Genomic DNA, 20,182 nt, shown 5'->3' with positions numbered 1-20,182 from the left:
TTTAAGATATATTTTGTGAGGTTGTACATGATATTTACTATATACTTCGGTGCAATCTAGGCCTACAAGTATTAAAGTAGGGGCTCCTTGTAACGTTACACTTGTCCCTTACTGACATAATTAACCTCAACTGACGTTGAAGTGCTAAGTTACTTAACGTTAAGCTAACATTAGAGCCATTTATGACGCAACAATTTTACGGCCACAAAAACTAAAATAAAATTTGGTATGTATGCTCTCAAACACGAATCAAAAGATGTTAAACAGATTAGCGTTACTTGTCTCTGCTGACATTCTATCTACGTCAAGTATCTGTGAACACACACACACACACACACACCTGTAATGAGCTGCCAATGAAGCAAGAAGAAGGGCTGTTCCTTGCTAGCAGGTCGTCAACTATAACTTAACTGAAAACTGAGCAAAGCTCCTCACTTAACGTTACCATGATTGTTACACACATTTTGGTCAGTATTAAGGAATGTACGTAATTTCATAGCCATGTGTATTCCAAATAAACACAATACGAATACTTACCAAGTAATGTACGTCCACAGGTACTTCATGTCTCACCAACCTCATAGCAGCCAGCAGTCGAATGGAAGTGACAGGCAAATTCTGGGCTTAGGTCTAACATGGCCCACACTGAGAATGTGTAACATCAGTGGACATTAGCCAGCCAGTCATTCTTAATTACCAACCACAGACAGCTGCTATGCTGGTATTGCTTTGTGTTGAGCTGTTGCTATGGTGACCTAAACCCAGAGTGGGAGGGGGAGTGACGCAACAGTTAGCACACGCTGAGTGAAGGAGAAGCTAACAAAACTTCACCTCACAAAATGGAGGACTACAGAAAAACTATAAGACCTATCGAAATAATTCTTTCACTAACAGAACCAAGGAGGCTTCAACGAAGAGACTGGTCCACTTTTTGTGAAGATATTCACAAAGATAAAATGAAGGATTCGTGGCGAGTTAGAAACAGCCTTCATTTGTGTTTTTCCCGAAAACGCTAGAGCTGTTTTACAATGGGAGTGAATGAGAGATTGAGCAGTCACTCTCTGTCTGTTTGGCCACCTGGTGGAAAAACCGTAGGTCCTATCAAAATGAGAACAGTATTACCTGAAAGAAGACAAAAATCTCTGCTACTTTGGAGAAAATGGTGTATGAAGAGTCAAAATTGTGGCCGTGACGGCGAGTTAGAGAGAAAAATTTTCCATAAACTTAACAGCTTCTCCTGCTCTAGCGATTACGTGACGCACTCTAGCTCTCTCCCATAGACACCAATGTAAAATTCAGAAAATTCATAAAAAACATAAAACTTAAACTGCGATTAAAGAAAACCCGTAACAGATATCAAAAAGCTGAATACAAGACTAATAGATTAATGCCTTCTGGCCCGTTTAAAGGTCGAATGGTGTTTCTAGCTGAAAGTATGCTGACACAGTTAAAGCTGAAAGAGGACAAAGTTGAAGAGGATTTGAACATTCTCTCCATTCATTTCAATGGGCCAAAAAATTTGAAATTTGAAATATCAAAAATCTGAATACAAGCAGAAATGTCCTTAAAAAGCTGAACGTTTTGATACCTGAACGGTCTTTCTAGCTGAAAGTATGCGGAAGAAGATAGCGGACAAAAAACGTACGGAAGAAGTCAGAATAATAAAGACACAGGATAACAATAGTGTGAATGCTGAAGCAGCAATCACACTAATTAGGATAACAATAGTAATAGAGTTCTTCCTAATGACATAGCCTAAAGGAAGCATGTACAGGGTGAACAGAATTGGTCCTAGCACAGAGCCTTGTGGAAATCCATAACTAACTTTTGTGCGTGTGGAAGGTTCATCATGGACATGAACAAACTGGAATCTGTCCGATAAATATGATTGGAACCATTTTAACGCTGTTCCTCTGGTAGCAGTCAGATGCTCCAGTCTCTGTAATAAGATGTTGTGGTCAATAGTGTCGAATGCAGCACTAAGGTCTAGGAGGACAAGTATAGAAACTACTCCATTATCTGAGGCTAAGAGAAGATCGTTGGTGAATTATGACAGTGCTGTTTCTATACTATGATGTGCTCTAAATCCTGATTGAAAATCTCCAAATAGTTCATTTCTGTGTAAGTGGTCTGATAGCTGTTTAGCAACAGCTTTTTCAAGGATTTTAGAAATAAATGGCAGGTTGGATATTGGTCTATAATTAGCCAAGACTCCTGGATCAAAACTGGGCTTTTTGAGTAAGGGTTTGAGTACTGCAGTCTTAAAGGCCTGTGGTACGTAGCCTGATACTAGAGATACATTTACCAAGTCCAATAAAGATGAGTTAATTAATGGCAGGGTGTCATTAAGCAGTCTAGTTGGGATGGGGTCTAAGAGACACGATGATGATTTAGATAAAGCACCTACTGAAGTGAATATAGAGAGAGCTATGGGAGAGAAGCAGTCTTAAACATAACTGAGGTCTTACAGATGATTCAAGAGCTACTGTAATAGAAGACTCATTTATTGCAGGTATAGGAAGCATCTGCTGAATTTTATCTCTAATAGTTGTGATTTTATTTATAAAGAAACTCATAAATTCATCACTGCTGAGAGCTAAGGGAACACTGGGCTCAACAGAGCTGCGACTTTTTGTCAGCCTGGCTACAGTGCTGAAAAGAAACCTGGGATTGTTCTTATTTTCCTTTATTAGTGATGAATAGTATGCAGTTCTGGCTTCACAGAGAGTTTTTTTATATATTAAGAGTCAGTTTCTCAGTGGGTGTGTCGCTGAGTAGGGAAAATCTGTTAGAAACGTAAACAGGCAGGTGCTGAGCCGTGGGCTTCTTCTTAAGTACAAGTAAAATTATCATTGTAAAAATCTACTCAGGTAAAAGTAAAAAGTAGCCTTTTAAAATTTACTCAAATTAACTCAGTTACCTTGCAGTGCATATAAAATAAGGCATGTCGACACGTGACATTTACTACATGTAACTACATTTCATTTATTTTACTGCTGTTTAACAAACATTTGAAATTAAAGTGTCATAAAAATAACATGATAACATTTTAAATATATTGGGAATGCATGTATTGTTGTGCAATAGAAATCTTCTTTTCATCTACACTAGTAGGCCCCTACACACCTACTGGGACCCACTTGGTCCCTTTTGAACCTACTGGGACCCACTTGGTCAGGTTCAGAAGGTCGTTTTTATCCTACAGATCTTTGTTGTCGTCATTATGTACATTACATACATTACGTAAGGTATGTCCTTAGGTTTAAGCACAACAGTTACTTGGCTAAACGTTTTGGTTAGGTTTACGAAATTAAATGTCTTGGTTAGGTTTAGGCAATAAAATGGAAAAAAAAAAACGCATTAGCAACTGATTTTGCTAATGCTAATTGCATTCACTCATTGTTTCCATAAGTGTAGTAGGCTCCTACTGACCTATATAAATAGGACTGAGTTAGACTACAGCTAATCTGTAGCTACAGCTAATCTGTAGCTAATCCATAAACGAGATATACAGAGTGCACAGTTCTGTGTAGCTTTATATTACTAACTCCCCCTAACCCTAACACACTTGCAACAGGAATGAATTTGCTTACCAAGGAAAAAGTGTCACAGGTTTAAAGATAAAGTTGGAAATATATTTTCCTTGTTGTAATAAAACCAAAAATGAATGTCGTCTGCTAACAAGTATGCATGTTTTAAAACCTGATATATTTCCTTCCTCTGTTCCATAACACTCCACTGTCATCCAAAAATTATTAAAAACATCAGTGAATGCCTTGTTGCACTGTTCCTTCATTACCATGAATACACACTATAGTTTATTTTTAAGTACACCGACCTCTTGCTACAAATACTTAGCAGAGCACTAAATGTGGATCAGCTAGTCCTTCTGTTTGAGTAACACTGGGTAAAAACTACAGTGACCAGTTAAATTACTGAGCCTTTATAAAAAAATGAAATTATATATTTGAGGTGTTTATGAAGCTTATCTCTTGAAATGGGTAGCTGGTACAAGCTTGTAGCTGGTAGGAAAGTATTGAGCGATGGAAAAGCACTTTTTTGTTTTGGTCTTTCAAAGAGAATTTGTTGACAGTGACAAACCTGTAGAATCATATTGTTTATTATTGCTTAAGATGTGACTGATGTCCAATGTTGCAGCATTTTTAATGGCAACACATTTAAGCAATTCTAAATGTATTACTTTATATAAGGTAAATAAATGATTTGATTAAAGCGGAACAAAGTAAAACAAATAAAAACAAATAAAATAAAACTAAATACTGCATAGTACACACTGCACCTGCCTTACTCTAGTCTCTAGCTGTTCCTTTCATTCATTTCACCCTCATTGTCATATTTTAGTCAGGGTATCTGCAGGTTTCTAAGAGTTAGATTTAAGACTTTTTAAGACCTTTTTAATACCACGCTGAATGAAATTTAAGACCAATTTTGTAGAAATAAAATAAAACATCCCACAATACAACCAATTGCCATAACACACTATTTATTGATATAAACTGTTTACACACGTTTGATTTATTGAGTAAAACAAAAATAAAATGCCAGGTGTTTTCCGACCGGTTTCCGCAGCCGCTTTGTCTTATTCACACCGCATGTGGATCTCCAAAGCTTTCATACCCATTGTTCCAAGTTTTACATTTTTTTTGCATAGCCTGCACCGGACCTCAAACACGTTGCCACTAACTGGACTTAACCACGGCGCAAAATTACGGTTTTGTAACCAATTGTCATTAAATTTACATTTACCCATGGCAAAAGACTAATGCTGAAACTTCCCCGCAGTTCACGCAGCTGACGGAAAGCATGTGTTAAATAAACTCCCCTCAAACGCGTATTTTAGTTGGTTCCGCCTATTTCGTTCTGCGTAACAAATACGCGAAAGGCTTTCAAATTGATTTCAAGATGAAAATAAAATCTTCTTTACGGGGTCAGATTTCATTTTAAGACCTTTGAAACACGAATTTAAGACATTTTAATGCTAATTAAGGCCTTAGTTTTATAATATGGAATTTAAGACTTTTTAAGGATCCGCGGACACCCTGTTTACACTAACCCTAACCTCTCTTCCCTTAGGTGTATTCCCAGGATGCCTACCTGAAAGGCAGTGAGCCATATACAGATGAGGGGCAGGATTTCCCTGAGCTTCCACCTCTCTGTTACACCTCAACCATGCCCATTTCCATAGCCCCTGAGCCAAGCCACAACCTCCACAGTTGTCTAGACAACTGCCTCCATCCTGCTTCTAACCCCACCTCAAGCTGGCCCATGTGTTCTGAGGATTCCATTGGCCATGTTGCATCATCACAGTGGCACAGAGACCACTCCTCTTCAGCCATTAGTGCTCTGGACTTTCACTTTGCTAACCATAATTCTGCCATAGCCTCTGCAACTTTGCCTCCGCCAAGGAAGAGCAGCCTACCAGCATCTGCCCGCATCCATGCTGGGGCCCACTGCCAACAGGCTCTGTCGCACTGGTACTTTAGCCAGACTCAAGCTTCAGAGCACATGTCCCCCAATGACCACAGTATTTTACATGATCATTTAGCAGGGCTGAAGCTGGGGATGTCAGCTGGATGCAAACCATCTCCCTCAGCCACCTCTGCAGAACAGCAGAGAACAGAAACATTTATATACCACCACCAGGCAGCTTCTGCTTCCAATGACCCCTATTGCCTAGGGGGCTTTGGTGGAGTGTCAGGACCAGGAAACAAGACATTCTCAGAGAGCTTGCTAGCAGCCTATGTGGAGTATGAGCACAACTATGGGCGTTCTGTTGAAATACTGGCACAAGCCTCTGCACTGGTCTCACCACACTACAAGCACACATCCCAGAGCCCCCAAATGACAAAATTCAGCAAGAAAACAGCCTCAGGAGAGCATCAGCACAAAAGAGTGACATCACCCATCACAACTTTTTCCACAGTGCCTCCCAGTGACAAGCAGTCAGGGCAACAGATAGCTGAACAACAAATAAGGCGAGTAAAAGAAGAGCTGGTGGACTACAAAAGCTATAGTTTGCCTTTCTCCTGTAAAGATGGTAACCTCATCAAACAGGTCCACTCTATTAGTGAGACAGGGATACTGCATAAACCCCAGTCCACCTCCACCCTGTCTGCATCAGCCCAAGTGGGTGAGGACAAGGATATAGGCTCCCTGCATCAAGAGGTGTTCCCTAGACTGAAGCCTCCTTTAGATTGCCTGATCCTTGATCAGGCTCTTCACCAGCCCCACTCCATCACACCTATGGACTCACCTGAGCCCCCTGGTTTGGCACCTGCATCTATTTCCTCTGTGGAGCCTGGCCCCAGCCACAGGGCCAATGATATTCTGGCAAAGCATGCATTTGACTCTCTGTCCTCTATTCCCTTCAAAGGTTAGTGACCTTTCCTCTGTAGCTACTAACTCAAAAAATCCTGTTATAATGTTGAAATGAGAGATGAAATGACACAAATTTAGTGTTTCAAATTCTGTTGAGTGCTGAATGTTCTGGTCTGTCTCCACACAGAAATGCCCCCGCCTTTCTATGTGGAGTTTGCCTTCTTATTGTGAGGCAACAGTGCTAACCACCAAGCCACCATGCTGCCCTATTGATTTCATATTTAACCCTCGTATTGTCTTCAAATTTACTACATACAAGCAGTCCTTTGTCCTCTCGGGTCAAATTTACCCAGTCTGTTTTGACTGCTTTAGTTTCACCTATTTAGTGAACTTGTTTCCAAGACATTAACATATATTTTACACTTATTTTTAGGGCTGTTCAATTAATTGAATTTTGATTTTGATTTCGGGTCTCAACAATCACAAAAACTATGTAATCGAGAAAAAAACGATTATTCAGTGTTTCAAGTTATTTTGGCCTGCATTCTTACAGGCATATGCCCCTCCGGAAGCCCGAAGTCTCTCAGCCTATACTGTAGGCAAAACAAGTCGCATATGCGGTATCTGGTGGCATTTAACCCTCCTGGGTCTGAGGGGGTTTTTGGGGCCTGGACAAATTTTGACATGTCCTGACATTTGTGCTTTTTTCAGTGTTTTTTAAATATATTAATGTCTAAAGTCTAATAACACTGTAATCAGCACAAAATTGGCTACAATATGTGAGCAGCAAGTTTATACATGATTGTGTTTTTGAGAAAAAAGTGGTTATGCATGGTTAGTGAAAAACTACAATTTTTTACTCACTGAAATAAGACCATAAAACACAAACAGAACATTGGTTCACAAGACTTTGGAGACCAGCATGTTGTAGGCTAAAGTGTTTACTTCAGAGTGCTGTGAATGTCATCTTGTTCACACATTCACAGTAAACAATACACTGATTTAAATTTTCTAAGACACTTTTTGTCCAGAAAGGCCATATGCAAGAGGGTGTGTCTGAGGATGAATAGTCATGTGACTTACCTGAGAACACAAAAGATACACTGAACGACCAGACAAAGACGCACATAATGAGCCTTTCAGTCCATGTAGATGGGACGGATTAGTGCAGGACAATACAACACAATGAGGAGCCAAACGATTCTCATTTGAGTTAAAATCAGTGTTTTTACTCTGAGGACAAGCAATATTTGTCTCTGTGTGGAATACAAGAAGCGCTTCTTCACGTCCGTGACGCGCCATCATCCAAACGCGCCGAAAAAGTGAGTAAATTCTATGATGAAGTTTGATATTATATGTCATTTCTCGGGGGTGTGCACATATTTACCTGGTTCACCTGAGATTATTTACATGTGAACAGTGAACAGTGTACAAGGCGGGACCACATTACCTGTAATGAGGTGAGACAGGAAAAAACGGACTTCTCCTTACGTTCATACGGATTAAATCAAAAGTGATGATTTGTTTTCGACTTGAATTGTTTCACTCAAAAGAAAACATTTCAAGCTTTCTAGCCATATAATTCTTATTTTTATAGGCCAGGTATTCGCTGAGATTCTGGTTGTTTTATTTACGCGTCTGTGAAGAGAAATGGCAGAGACAGAAAAGGCCGAGAGCGCACCCTGTCGGCTTTCTTTATTTAAAAAAAGCACAACATTTTGTTGTTATTATGATGGTATACCACTAAAACTAGACCCTTTACAGATTTGAATGATATACTTCTTTTATCTGTACGATCAGAATTGACGGAGTAATTTAAGTTTGTTTCTGCCTTATCAGAAAAAGATGCATCAAAACGTGCCGGCGTGTGCGTTGACTCCAGGGGGTTAAAAATCAGTGCGAGTGAAGATGGCAGAAAGAGAGCAGCCACACCGCATAGGTGGTGTTGGCACTGCTATTTATATATTTGAATATACTTTATATTATTTACTTTAAGGAGAATTCATTATTTTGTTCAATAAATGCAACATATTTCCAAAGTCAATGAGTAATCGTGTAAAAAAATCGGGATTTCAATAATGACCAAAATAATCGTATGCTCTGGCTCTGGCGGCTGCGGCTCAGGAAGCTCTGGCGGGTGCTGCTGCTGCTGCAGCTTGGGCTCGGGAAACTCTGGTGGCTTGGGCTGCTGCGGCTCAGGCTTGGGAAATTCTGGAGGTTCGGCCGGCTGTGGCGGCAACTCTGGAGGCTCGGCCAGCTGCAGTGGCGACTCTGGACGCTCTGGAGGCTCAGCTGGTTGCGGCGGCGACTCTGGAGACTGGCCCGGGATTTCCCTCTTTGCGACGTCAAGGCTGCAAAGGGGTCTCAGCGGGGACGTTGTTGTCAGCATACTGAGGTTCGGGGTGCTGCTGCGACTCTGGCTAGGCAGTGAGGAGGGACTCTGGCACCAGGAGTCTGGTGACTGGAACGCCGGGGACCGGGAATCTGCCGGAGACCAGGGATCCACGTGGACTGGGAATCTAGCGACTGGGACAGGGCGAGGGAGCTACACAGCTCCCAGGCTTTGCCAATGGGAGTCAGCTGGTCCAGGCAGTCCTCCAACACTGACCTAATGGTGGCCACGCGGGAGAGCATCAGGTCAGCCCTCTCCCTCGACACAAAGCTGGGCAGGCAGGTGAAGCTCTGGGTTAGCGTGGAGCAGAACCCGAAAATACTCTGGTAGCACAGGGCGTTCTGGATCATGCACGACAGAGTTCCGAGAAAGCCGGAGATAAGCTGGTCTTTCTTTTGTCGTGTCCGCTGGGTCTGGAGGTGGACGGAGCAGGCTGTTAGGGTTTGGTGTGGTGTGTGATGAAGGAGGGGAGGTAGGACCCAAATGCAGGACACAAACAGGCTTTAATGCCAGGGTTCAGGTACAAAACAAGATATATTATCACCACCGCTCGGTGGGCAGGCAAACAGGAGAAATAGGAAACATGGAAACTACTCACACTGCTGGAAACACCGTCCAACGAACAATGCTCCGACAAAGAACAAAGGAATATAGGGGACATATAAAAACACAGAACCAAGGACTAATTAACACGGGTGAAACTGACCAAACTAATGGACAAAGCTACCTGGGATTAAACTGGGGGCAGGAGGAACTAAGGCACCAAAATAAAGGACAAACAGGAAACAGAAACCTAGGATCCTAACATACTGTAGTAGAAGATTCATTTATGGCAGCTATAGGAAGCATCTGAAGTATTAGTATTTGCTGTTTAGCTATTCAGGGCTCCAAACTAAAAAATCAATTAAGGAGCCATTGGCTCCGATAGGGGAAAAAAACAGGTGCCAAATAATAATAATAATAATATATAATATTTTTTTAAGAGCCACATAACAATGCACATAAAAATTATAATATAGATTATAGATTTTGTGAACTAAATTTATTAAATGCAGCTCTTCCCGTGCGATCATATAGGCTGTGTTAAATTTTTTTTTTAACTCCTTCCATTCTTTTTTGTCCCGCAGCTCGCATGCACGAGAAACTGCACGTGCTAACGATGTAGTCTGGGGAGCATTCTTCGCGATAATGTGATCACGTGCATTTTTATGCTTGTGACTGTCGCCGTGTTTTCTGTCTCTTATTTTGAAATGGTTAGTTACTGTAATGAACCCCCTTTTCCCCGCTATTTTTTTGCCCACTCTTGAACAAAAGTCACAAAACATTTTTTGTCTCATGATCATACCTCAGCCAAGAAAACTCCTGAATTCAGGACATTTTGAAATGTCTTTCGGCACAGTGTTCATTGATTGACGCGGAAAGATGAATTCCGGTGTCTCTGGTTTTCTCTAGCGTGCTTGTGCTGGCACAGCTGCTGGAGCCTGCTTTTTTGTTAGCAGGTGTGTCATCCGTGCTGGTGCTTGACAGAGATGAGGATTGCTTAAAGAAGTCATATATTTTTCATTTTATGACGTTAACAAAACAAATGAAGCGACAGGCTACTTGTTATAAAACATGCACGTAGGATGCAAATTTTACAATCAAAGCGAGTAAATTTGTATTGTCGCCAATGGCGACCTTGGCAGAAATTTCACTTGAAAATAAATATATTTGCTCGCAAATGCGACCATTTTAGTTGCAGTTTGGAGCCCTGCTATTAATGCATTTGGACTTTATTTATGGGATTAGAGTTTATCTGACGTACTGAGGCCATGTACTGATGTACAGCAGAGAATCTGGTATATTTGTATGAATGTGTGTGTATGTATATCTCTGTATGCAGTTTGATATTTCTTGTAGGACTGTATCTTGTGGTGAGCACACTGTGACAAGATCCAGTTCACTGTATGTTAACCATGACTCATATCTTATTTTTAATCTTTAAAGGCAGATGGAAGGTGACTGCTTAATTTGTTTTAATGCCAGTCTAACAATTTTAAACTACATGTTTATCATGAGGTTTGCTGTGTGAGGCTATTTGAAGGAAAATATCTTGTTTGTTTCAAATGTAGCTGTGGTGGCGGGGTGTGATCACGGCGAGGCTGCAGGGGGGGAGTTGTGGAACAGCAGCCGAGGAATGAGGGAGGTGGAGTGATGAGGAGGGGAGGACAATCCAGAAGGAGGATGTGAGAACCACTGCTGCAGAGTGAAAGTGACTTTACATGGCCAAGTATGGTGATCCAGTTTGGCTCTGCATTTAACCCACCCAAGTGCGCACTCACACCGTGCAAACACACCCGGGGCAGTGGGCAACCAATGCTGCGGCGCCCGGGGAGCAGTTGGGGGTCCGGTGCCTTGCTCAAGGGTCTCACCTCAGTCGTAGTATTGAGGGTGGACAAGGCACTGGCTATTCACTCTGTGCCACCGACAATTCCTGCCGGACCTGAGACTCAAACCTGCAATTTTCAGGTTACAAGTCCGCCTCCATTAGGCCATGACTGCCTAGCAGGAACATCTGAGAGAAAAATGGGGCCACACAGGCCTACAAGGACAGGGAGACGGGACAGGGGTTCAGACACAAAACATGAACTAGAGGGGACAAGGCATGCGGTCTATTGGAGACAAGGCATGGGGGTCTGGGTCACACACACTAAGGGACTAACCAGACCAAGGGGAAAACATGAACATGAAAAGGAACAGGGCATGCGGGTCTGGGTCACACACACTGGGGACTAACCAGACCAAGGGGAAAACATGAAACATGAAAGGGAAACAAGGCATGAACATGGAACACAAGGGGAACCAGACATGAACGAAGGGAATTAACATAGACAGGGTAACAAGACAAAACCTGAACACATGAGCACACAAGAAATAGTGAGGACACAGACAAAAAACCAGAACACTTAACACAAAGCGAAGATCCATGAACAAAAACCCAGGAAGGAAACCCAAATGTAAAGCAATGTAAGCAAGGCAAACTAGAAATTCTCTCTCATGAGCAAGGGCTAGCATAGGCAGGGTTAGGCTATGGTGGGCAGATGACCTGGCAAAGAAACAGAGACTGAACAAAGGTATATAAAGTGAGGGACAAAACAAGGTACACTTGAAAACAATCGATGAAATCAGGTCAAAGTAAAGTGAACCAAAATGAAACAAAACCAGTTCCTGCATGATCCTTTAAAAGTAAAGGGAACAGGAAGTCCAAAAGTGCGGATCATGACAGTACCCCCCCCCCTAAAATGGTCGGCTCCTGACGGCCTTCGAGTAACGCTAAAAAGAAAAAACCAATCGGGCGGGTGGTGGGGCCTCAGGAGGAGGGAACAAGAGGGCTGGCGGATGGGCGGTCGGTCAAAACAAAATTCAAGAGTCCATTAACTGAAATTAGTCCATTAAACAAAAATTAGGAGTCACTTGGCTCGTTCCAAAAACGGGTCCAAGACCGCTCTGGTGGGCGGCCTCTCCGGCGGGCGAAGGTCCGAGACTGCTCCGGTGGGCGGCCTCTCGGGCAGGCGTGGTCTCCAGGCCGGTTCGCAGGGTAGATCCTTCAGCCAACATGAATCCCGGGACGTCGCAGGGAACCCGGCCCTGGCACTGGCCAAGGGGGCGCCACCGCAGCTACCGCTGTGGCTCAGGGACCTGCGGTAGCTGCGGTGGCGCCGGCCATTCCGGTGGCCCTGGGCTCTTTGGGAAACCTGGCGATGACTCTGATGACTCTGGTAGCTGCTGCGGCTGCTGCGGCTCAGGAAATTCTGGTAGCTTCTGAGGCTGCTGTGGCTCAGGAAACTCTGGTGGCTGCTGCGGCTGCTGCGGCTCAGGAAACTCTGGTAGCTGCTGTGGCTGTGGAAACTCTGGTAGCTGCTGCGGCGGCTCAGGAAACTCTGGTAGCTGCTGTGGCTGAGGAAACCCTGGTGGCTGCTGCGGCTTAGGAAACTCTGGTAGCTGCTGCGGCGGCTCAGGAAACTCAGGATACTCCGGTAACTCGGGTGGCAGCTGCAGTTCAGGTAACTCAGGTAACTCGGGTGGCAGCTGCAGCTGTTGCCCGGACAGGGTCCCCGGGGACTCTGGCCCTGGGGACTCCGGCCCTGGGGACTTCGGTGGCTGTGGCGGCTCTATTAGTGCTGGCCGCTCCGATGGTTCAGACAGCTCCATAACTGGTGGTGCCCCTGGAGACGTTGCCTGGCGAGGCGGCATCGGAGGTGGTGATCGGCGAAATGGTACAGGAGGCGGAGACCTACGAGGCGGCACCGGGGTGGTGACCGACGAAATGGTACAGGAGGTGGTGATCGGCGAGATGGTACAGGAGGCGGTTCAGGCCGTGTTGGAGGCGGCACCAACCATGGGCCCACTGACTGTGGTGGACCTGGCAGTTGCGGAACTGGATGCTGTGGAAGCGCTCTCCTCCGTGGCAGCCCTCTGGACCTAATAGCCAGACGGGTTCCGCGGAAGGGATTTCGGTGGGGATCCACCTCATCAAGTCGTCCTCATCAAAGGACTCCCAGTCCTCCTCGTCGAGGGTCTCCCAGTCTGGGTCACTGTAGGTGGGCTGATCCGGGGTCTGACGCTTACGATGGCGGCGGTTTCGTTGTTTGAGGCGTGACGTGGGTTGTAGATCCTGTGGTGCCTGGAAGTACGGGCTTTCCAAGAGTTGACCTCCGAAGTGTACCATGGGGATGCAGGAGGATGAGTCATCCCAGGAGTCATCTGAGGAGTACTCACTGTCCAGGGGGTCTTCTAGAGCTGACCCCTCGGCGTATGTCGGGTCGTGTCTCCGGGCTTGGTTGGTGAACCAGGTAAGAATGTCCACTTGGTCAGAGGCTTGGGCATGACACAGTAGTGTACGAGGCAAGGTGGGAACGGGACTAGTAAGAAAAGTCCCCATCCTCAAACAGTCCAAGGCTGTGGCTAACGGAGGACAAGAACGGAGTTGTTGAATGGTCTTGTCTGTGGGTTTGTCTGTGGCTTGGAGAGGACATGGCGGCAAAAAAAAACTCCTGGGTCTGTCTACGTGGTAAAGAAACTTGGTGGCGATCAAAAACCTACTGGGCAAAATTTGTACCAGGGAGGTGGGAAAAAGGGGCGTAGTCCATTTCAATCTGTGGCCAGGTCGTTCTGTCAGGGTCGGGATTTTAAAATTAGTTTTAGGACCAATAATGCGCCCACTCTGGTACTCAAAGTCAAAAACCAAACTTTATTCAAACCAAAACAAAGAATAAACAGGAGACGAGACCTTCAACCAAAAACCAGATAACAGAAAACATGTATTACGTGAGCACGGGAACACAGAGGGGAACAAGACGTGGAACCTGGGGGACACACACTGGGGTCACTGGGGTCGCTGTCAGACCATAGTGTGAGATAGAAGCAGTGGTATTGTCTATGTGTCACTAATGCTTGTGGTTGATCCACATCCCTGTGTGAAGTTTTACTAACTTTCATTCAAGAATTTTGTGAACTGCTGATTCTGAGTACTTGCTATGTGTGTCATGTGTATGTGTTTGAAACTTGCTTAGTGGAAAAAGAAATTATTGACACATTTTAGAAAACATTCTTAAAAATTTATGACACTTAAAGGAAAGATTGGTCTTATGCGTCACGCATTGCTCACACCAGTGAGACTGCACCATTGATTGAGCACCTCCTGTACCAACCACATCTTATGAACCATGATGACAGACCAATTTATGCATAATTTTCAACTCAGATTTAAAATTAGACAAGGAAATTAACTCTGTTAAGTCTTGTTTCTTTCAATTATGCCTGCTTGCTAAGGCCAAGCCATATCTCCCCAAACCTGACCTTGAAAAAAGTATTTATGCGTTTGTCACATCCTGTTTGGACTGTAAAGGCCAGTATTAGGACTGGTGAGATTATCTACAAGGTTATGATTAGATATGAGCAACAAGTCATGTGAGATTATTGATGCATACTGACCAGACGAAACATACAGTTTTAGCTATTAGAAAATTTATGAGACTTGAGTTACTATACTCTGAAGGCAGGTACACCGCACCTGTTTTGAGGAATTACTATTACATTTTCACAGGTAAACTGCCCTACTGACAAACCAAACTGGAAAGAACAAAAATTTTATTGAACAGCATACATACTCACCTATTGTAAGTTTACATGCCACAAGAACAAATTACGTTTTTTCCACCCTGTATGTCTCTTTTTTTCTTCCCCTGACTTCCGTGTTGTTTCCATTTGTTTATTCAGGAAATGTTAAAGGTCGCCGCTCTTCTTACCTACTGGCCATCAGCACAGAGAGATCAAAGTCTTGTGATGAAGGTCTGGACACTTTCAGGGAAGGAGGCCACGCCTTCTTGTAAGTCAGGAAATCAGAGGACATTATAACCCTTTGACGCACCCAGGCATATTTTTGTGTCAAAGGGACATTAAAGTAACTTTTTTGAAGGTGCGTCAAAGGGTTAAGAGCTGCATTCTTTAGTCTAGTCTATCTCTATTCTCAGAGATGTATATGTGTATACAGCATATATAAATGTTACTTTGACAAATATAAATAAATATAAGTGGATTTACTGTAAATGCTTTGTCATGATGGTTCTTAGGTATTAGTCAAATGTCTGGTTTACTTTTTGGAATTTTCCCTGTTACTTTTTGTAACATACATTTACTGTTCATATACAGTACAATTATTGGCACCCCTGATTAAGATTGGATTTTAAGCTTCTAATAAATTCATTTTCTTTTTAAAAATAGAACCAAAATTCAGAAAAAAAGAGAAAAATCCAGCCTTTAAGTGAAGTACAATTATTCAGCAAAAAACAAAAATAACATTAACAAATAATTGACTTTATATGAAATCATGTGTGCCACATGATCCTCTCTTATGCACTCTCCTTTTCAGTTCACCCCATAGGTTTTCAATCGGGTTGAGGTCTGGGGACTGAGATAGCCATTGGAGGAGCTTGATTTTATGTCTGCTGAACCACTTTTTAGTATATTTTACCACATGTTATTATCCTGCTGAAAGATCCAATAACGACCAGTTTTACCACATCTTAATCAGGGGTGCCAATAATTGTGGAGGGCACTGTATATGTAATTCACAAGTCTTTTTTAGTAGAGACACAAAAACCATTCAACCAAAACACAATCCAGTGTAGGCATGCTGTTTTGTAACTTTTGTGCTTTATGTTCCACAGTAAACTACCAAAAAGGGTCAAGAGTTTTTTCACTGATGAAGTGAGTTACTCTATTCATTAGACTTGACCACACATAAATGTACACTTTATTTTATTTTCCAACAACCATGTAAACCATGTCCATTGTGAACATCTTAATATCCTTACATTGTGTTTCAGTCTCTGGTGAGCCTGCGAGCTCAGGAGGACACCCAGTCAAAGCGCCACTCCACTTCTGAACTGGGAACAATAACCTTTTCAGTGATGCTTGCAAGGAGGGCTGGCTGCACTACAAACAGATCCTCTCAGAGAAGGGAAAGGTATAACACACTACTTGTACACACATTACAAACTGACTGACCATTCATCAATCCCTGTTACTTGAAATTTCTGTTGCTATGCCTGTCAAGCTTTTAAATCTGACAGTATAAGAGTAGATTTTAAATTTGTTTTTATAAACTTTTTTAGTTGCCTCAGACAGAAGTACCGAAGAACAAACTTTTCATCAGCAGCTAGCTGAAATGTTCACTTTTTTTAGCTGTTAGCTACAGCTGGCTGTACAGTTGACTTATTAATGTTCTTAAGAAAACACTGTCTCTGGCTGATGTGTTCAGCTAACTGGCTGAGAACCCTACAAAAGACTGGATACATGCGTAAAGATAGGCTAACAACTTGAGTCCAGACCTACACTCATATAGTATGGTTTTCAAACTGCAACATCTGCTGATCAATTTGATGATGACAATGTACTTAAACTCAACAGGAAGCTATACTGCTAATGAATATATAGTATTTAAAAAGCTTAATTTATTCATTGACTAAGCTTGTGTTGCCTTGGGCTATGATGCTATGATAAGCTGTTTCTATATGAGAATTGATGAGGTCAGATCCTGTATGTGCACAGTATAATGAATATGTCCATTAATTCTACATATCTACATCTACATAATAATATTTGCCAGGCTAGATGACTGACCTAAGTTATCTTGCATTTATTCTTGGATTTGTTGGTTTTTTTTTTTGTTTTTTTTTGGAAAGTGCCTTTAGATAATTCTATTGTGATTTGGCACTATACAAATAAAACTGAATTGAATTGAATTGAATTCTGTTGTAGACATTTGTAGTTAGTCCAGTATTCCAGAATACTGCAGAACTTTTATAAATGTTATTTCCTTAGAAAATACTATTGCCAAAATACACAATGGAATGTGCCAAGAAATGGGTAAACTTTCTTATGGAAGCTCCCTTCACAAAACTTTTAACATAATTTTGCATTTGATTTGATCATAATATTTCAGTTGTAATATTAAAACAAGGAATTTGTTGTCATAAAACTCTTGAGAAAGTCTTTGGCTTAGCACTTTTGCCAGATTAAATGTCTTAATGTCTGTTATTTGGGCATCAGGGATAATTGGTTAAAGTGTGATGTTAAAAATCGGGATTCCTTATGGTCAGTCACATGAACAGGAAGTTTGGATCTAGAGTCACAAAGTGTTCTCAACCTTTATATCAGGTGTTGAGGAAGCCACATTAGCATAATGTAGTGGAGATGTATTGTAAGTGGTCTCCTTTCTCAGTGCTTGGTATCAGGGTGTATAATTTGTTGAGTTCATCAGAATAAAAATATCTTTCCAGAATGACTCCTTGTCTCACTGTCTTGGATACTCTACATCAGGTACACTAGGTACTTGTACAGTGTTAAAGAAAAGATGCAATCAGTTACTTGTTTCCAGCACAAAGGCTGTGAGGAATACAAGAATGTTTTCCTAAATGCTAATCTAGTACATTCGAGTTAATTACAGCAGGTAACCATTCTGTATAACATGATAATATGGTCCAGTATTTCACACGAAATCTCCTCTATTGTCTTCTTGTAGAAAGTTGGTGGTGGCATGTGGCCTTGGAAACGTGTCTTCTCTGTTCTCCGTTTCCATTCACTCTTCCTCTATAAGGACAAACGAGAGGCAGTCCTTCATGGAGCAGGAGCAGGGCCCAGCCAGGAAGAACATCTCCCAATCTGCATCCACGGCTGCCTTGTTGACATTGCCTACAGTGAAACAAAGCGTAAGCACACGCTAAGGCTGACCACGCAAGACTTCTGTGAGTATTTGCTGCATGCCGAGGACAGGGATGATATGCTGGCGTGGATCAGGGTCATCAGGGAGAACAGCAAGACAGACAATGAGGTTAGATCTTAAAAAGTAGTCAGTTTACACTACCAGACACAAACTGAACTAATTACTATTTTTCATTCATTTTAGGAGATTAGTTTCTCAAGAGAAGCTCTTATCAACAAGAAGCTTAATGACTTCAGAAAACACAGGTCAGCATCATAGATTATACTGAGCTAATGCTCAGTTCCTGCACCCTCCTTTTTATTATTATATTTCTTTGCATGATTTTCAACGTACTGTCATTTATTCTCAGCTGCTTTTGTTTCTTTTTCTGCATGCAGTCTGACAGGTAACAAGTCAGGTTCATCTCCCCATTATATGATGCTTCCCTTCCTCCTGGTGAAGACTAACAATACCTCAGTCAATCAAGTTTCCAGGATTGGTTGGTCAAATGTGACATACGAAAAACTGGTGTCTGTCAGATAAACTTGGTCCAAACTAAAAGCTTTGGATCTGATATCTCATATCATACCTTAACAACTATTGGATTATCATAAAAGTTTGTACAGTCATTTGTTATTCATTATTAAGCCTAGTGACTTTGGAGATCCTCTGACTCATCTAGCATCACCCTGATGTCAGAATTTTAAGATGATGGTTACTGACAAAATATCTGTAAAATAATGAATTTTCATCAGCCTAAGTTGTAGTTTGTATTTAATGCTACTCTACATTTAAAACTGAAATACTGAAATCAATTATTAATAATAATAATAATCATCACCATCACGATAAACCCAATTAATACAAGGACTCACTATTAAAACCAATTATTTATTTTAGGTTAAAATAAAATGATTTTGTGTTCCTCAAAATATATGTGTATGTGTATGTGTGCACTAAGATGACAACAAGGTACTGTGGGGCATCAACATTATTAAGAAGGCCAAGAAGACGAGCAGTCCAAAGGCTTTTGGTGTTCGACTGGAGGACTGTCAGCCTGCTGTCAACCATAAAGTAAGCTTTGTGTTTCATAATGAGCTCAGAAATGGACAAAACCAACAAAATAATTCATAACACAAAAAACATGCACCAATTCTACTATTAATACATCCTTTGTAGAAAATATGATAAGAGTAAGAGCATCACAATTTGTGGTTGCTTTTAATATTCATTCTTTGAAGTTTTATATCTTGAAATATAGGACTGTGATATTTGTAGTTTCAGCAGAGTTATACAGATGAAGGATACAGACCCTAAAATTCAATAAATTTAACTTAAGTTTCTCACCTGAAATTTTTGGTTTTAGCTTATCAGTGAACACGTTACATAAAAATAGCCAAGCTCATTGATTTATAATATGCCATATCAATATAACTATTGTAACATTTTGAGAAATGACGTCCCAGTTCTAGCAGTGCACCAATACACAAATGAGACTGGCATCAATTGTCATCACAATCTAAAAAAAAGAGCATACGAGTCACTTTCAGTAAATGTTAAACTGTTGGTTTTAAAGAACAGCCAAATTGCACGATTGACCATTTTTGTTATCTCATATCTAACCTCAATTCTAATCCCACCCATACTATATACAATCATTTATTAACAATGAATAATAAATTAGCTCAATTCAAATAAAAAAACATAAACCACCTTTGGTAAAAGCCAGTTTAAAAGGAATACTGGTGTTCCCCTTCATCCTTCCTTCATTTCTTTGTGCATCCATCAACCTCCATCTCTTACTCCTTAACCACCACATCCTTTGAAGTGTTTTATCCTCTCTCTACAGTTTGTCCCTCTGATAGTGGAGATTTGCTGTAGTGTGGTTGAAGAGATGGGTCTGGAGTACACAGGAATCTACCGGGTCCCTGGTAATAATGCCATGGTGTTCAGTCTGCAGGAACAACTCAACAAAGGCATGGACATCAATACAGCTGAGGAGGTGCATAGGACATGTCACTTAAATTAATAGAAATGTGTTCATCTTAATTGCCCAGTAGTTCTTGTATGCCATAGTTTGAGTTATGACTGACAAAAGTGGTTGTTTCACTTTACTTACAATTTTGCATTGGGGTGTAGGGGTGAAAAAATGTTTGTGGGGTCTCAGTGTTAGTCTTTTTTCTTTTTACCCATACCAACTTAGTTGT

General features: G+C 41.7%; 1 protein-coding gene across 1 annotated transcript in view; it reads left to right on the top strand.

Annotated features, from left to right (window-relative positions):
- LOC113135720 (rho GTPase-activating protein 23-like) overlaps window positions 1-20,182 on the top strand; it is a 92,812-nt gene that overhangs the window by 18,189 nt on the left and 54,441 nt on the right. The window contains 10 exon segments of the mRNA XM_026315947.1: window positions 5,095-6,394; window positions 14,990-15,098; window positions 15,940-15,979; window positions 16,099-16,173; window positions 16,176-16,238; window positions 17,796-18,104; window positions 18,180-18,241; window positions 18,374-18,474; window positions 18,937-19,049; window positions 19,825-19,977. Of these exon segments, the coding sequence (XP_026171732.1) occupies window positions 5,095-6,394; window positions 14,990-15,098; window positions 15,940-15,979; window positions 16,099-16,173; window positions 16,176-16,238; window positions 17,796-18,104; window positions 18,180-18,241; window positions 18,374-18,474; window positions 18,937-19,049; window positions 19,825-19,977 (2,325 nt within the window).

Source organism: Mastacembelus armatus, chromosome 19 (genome assembly GCF_900324485.2).
Source record: "Mastacembelus armatus chromosome 19, fMasArm1.2, whole genome shotgun sequence".
Lineage (NCBI taxonomy): Eukaryota > Metazoa > Chordata > Actinopteri > Synbranchiformes > Mastacembelidae > Mastacembelus > Mastacembelus armatus.
Note: the sequence above shows the minus strand (reverse complement) of the source record. Positions and strands in the feature narration are given on the sequence as shown.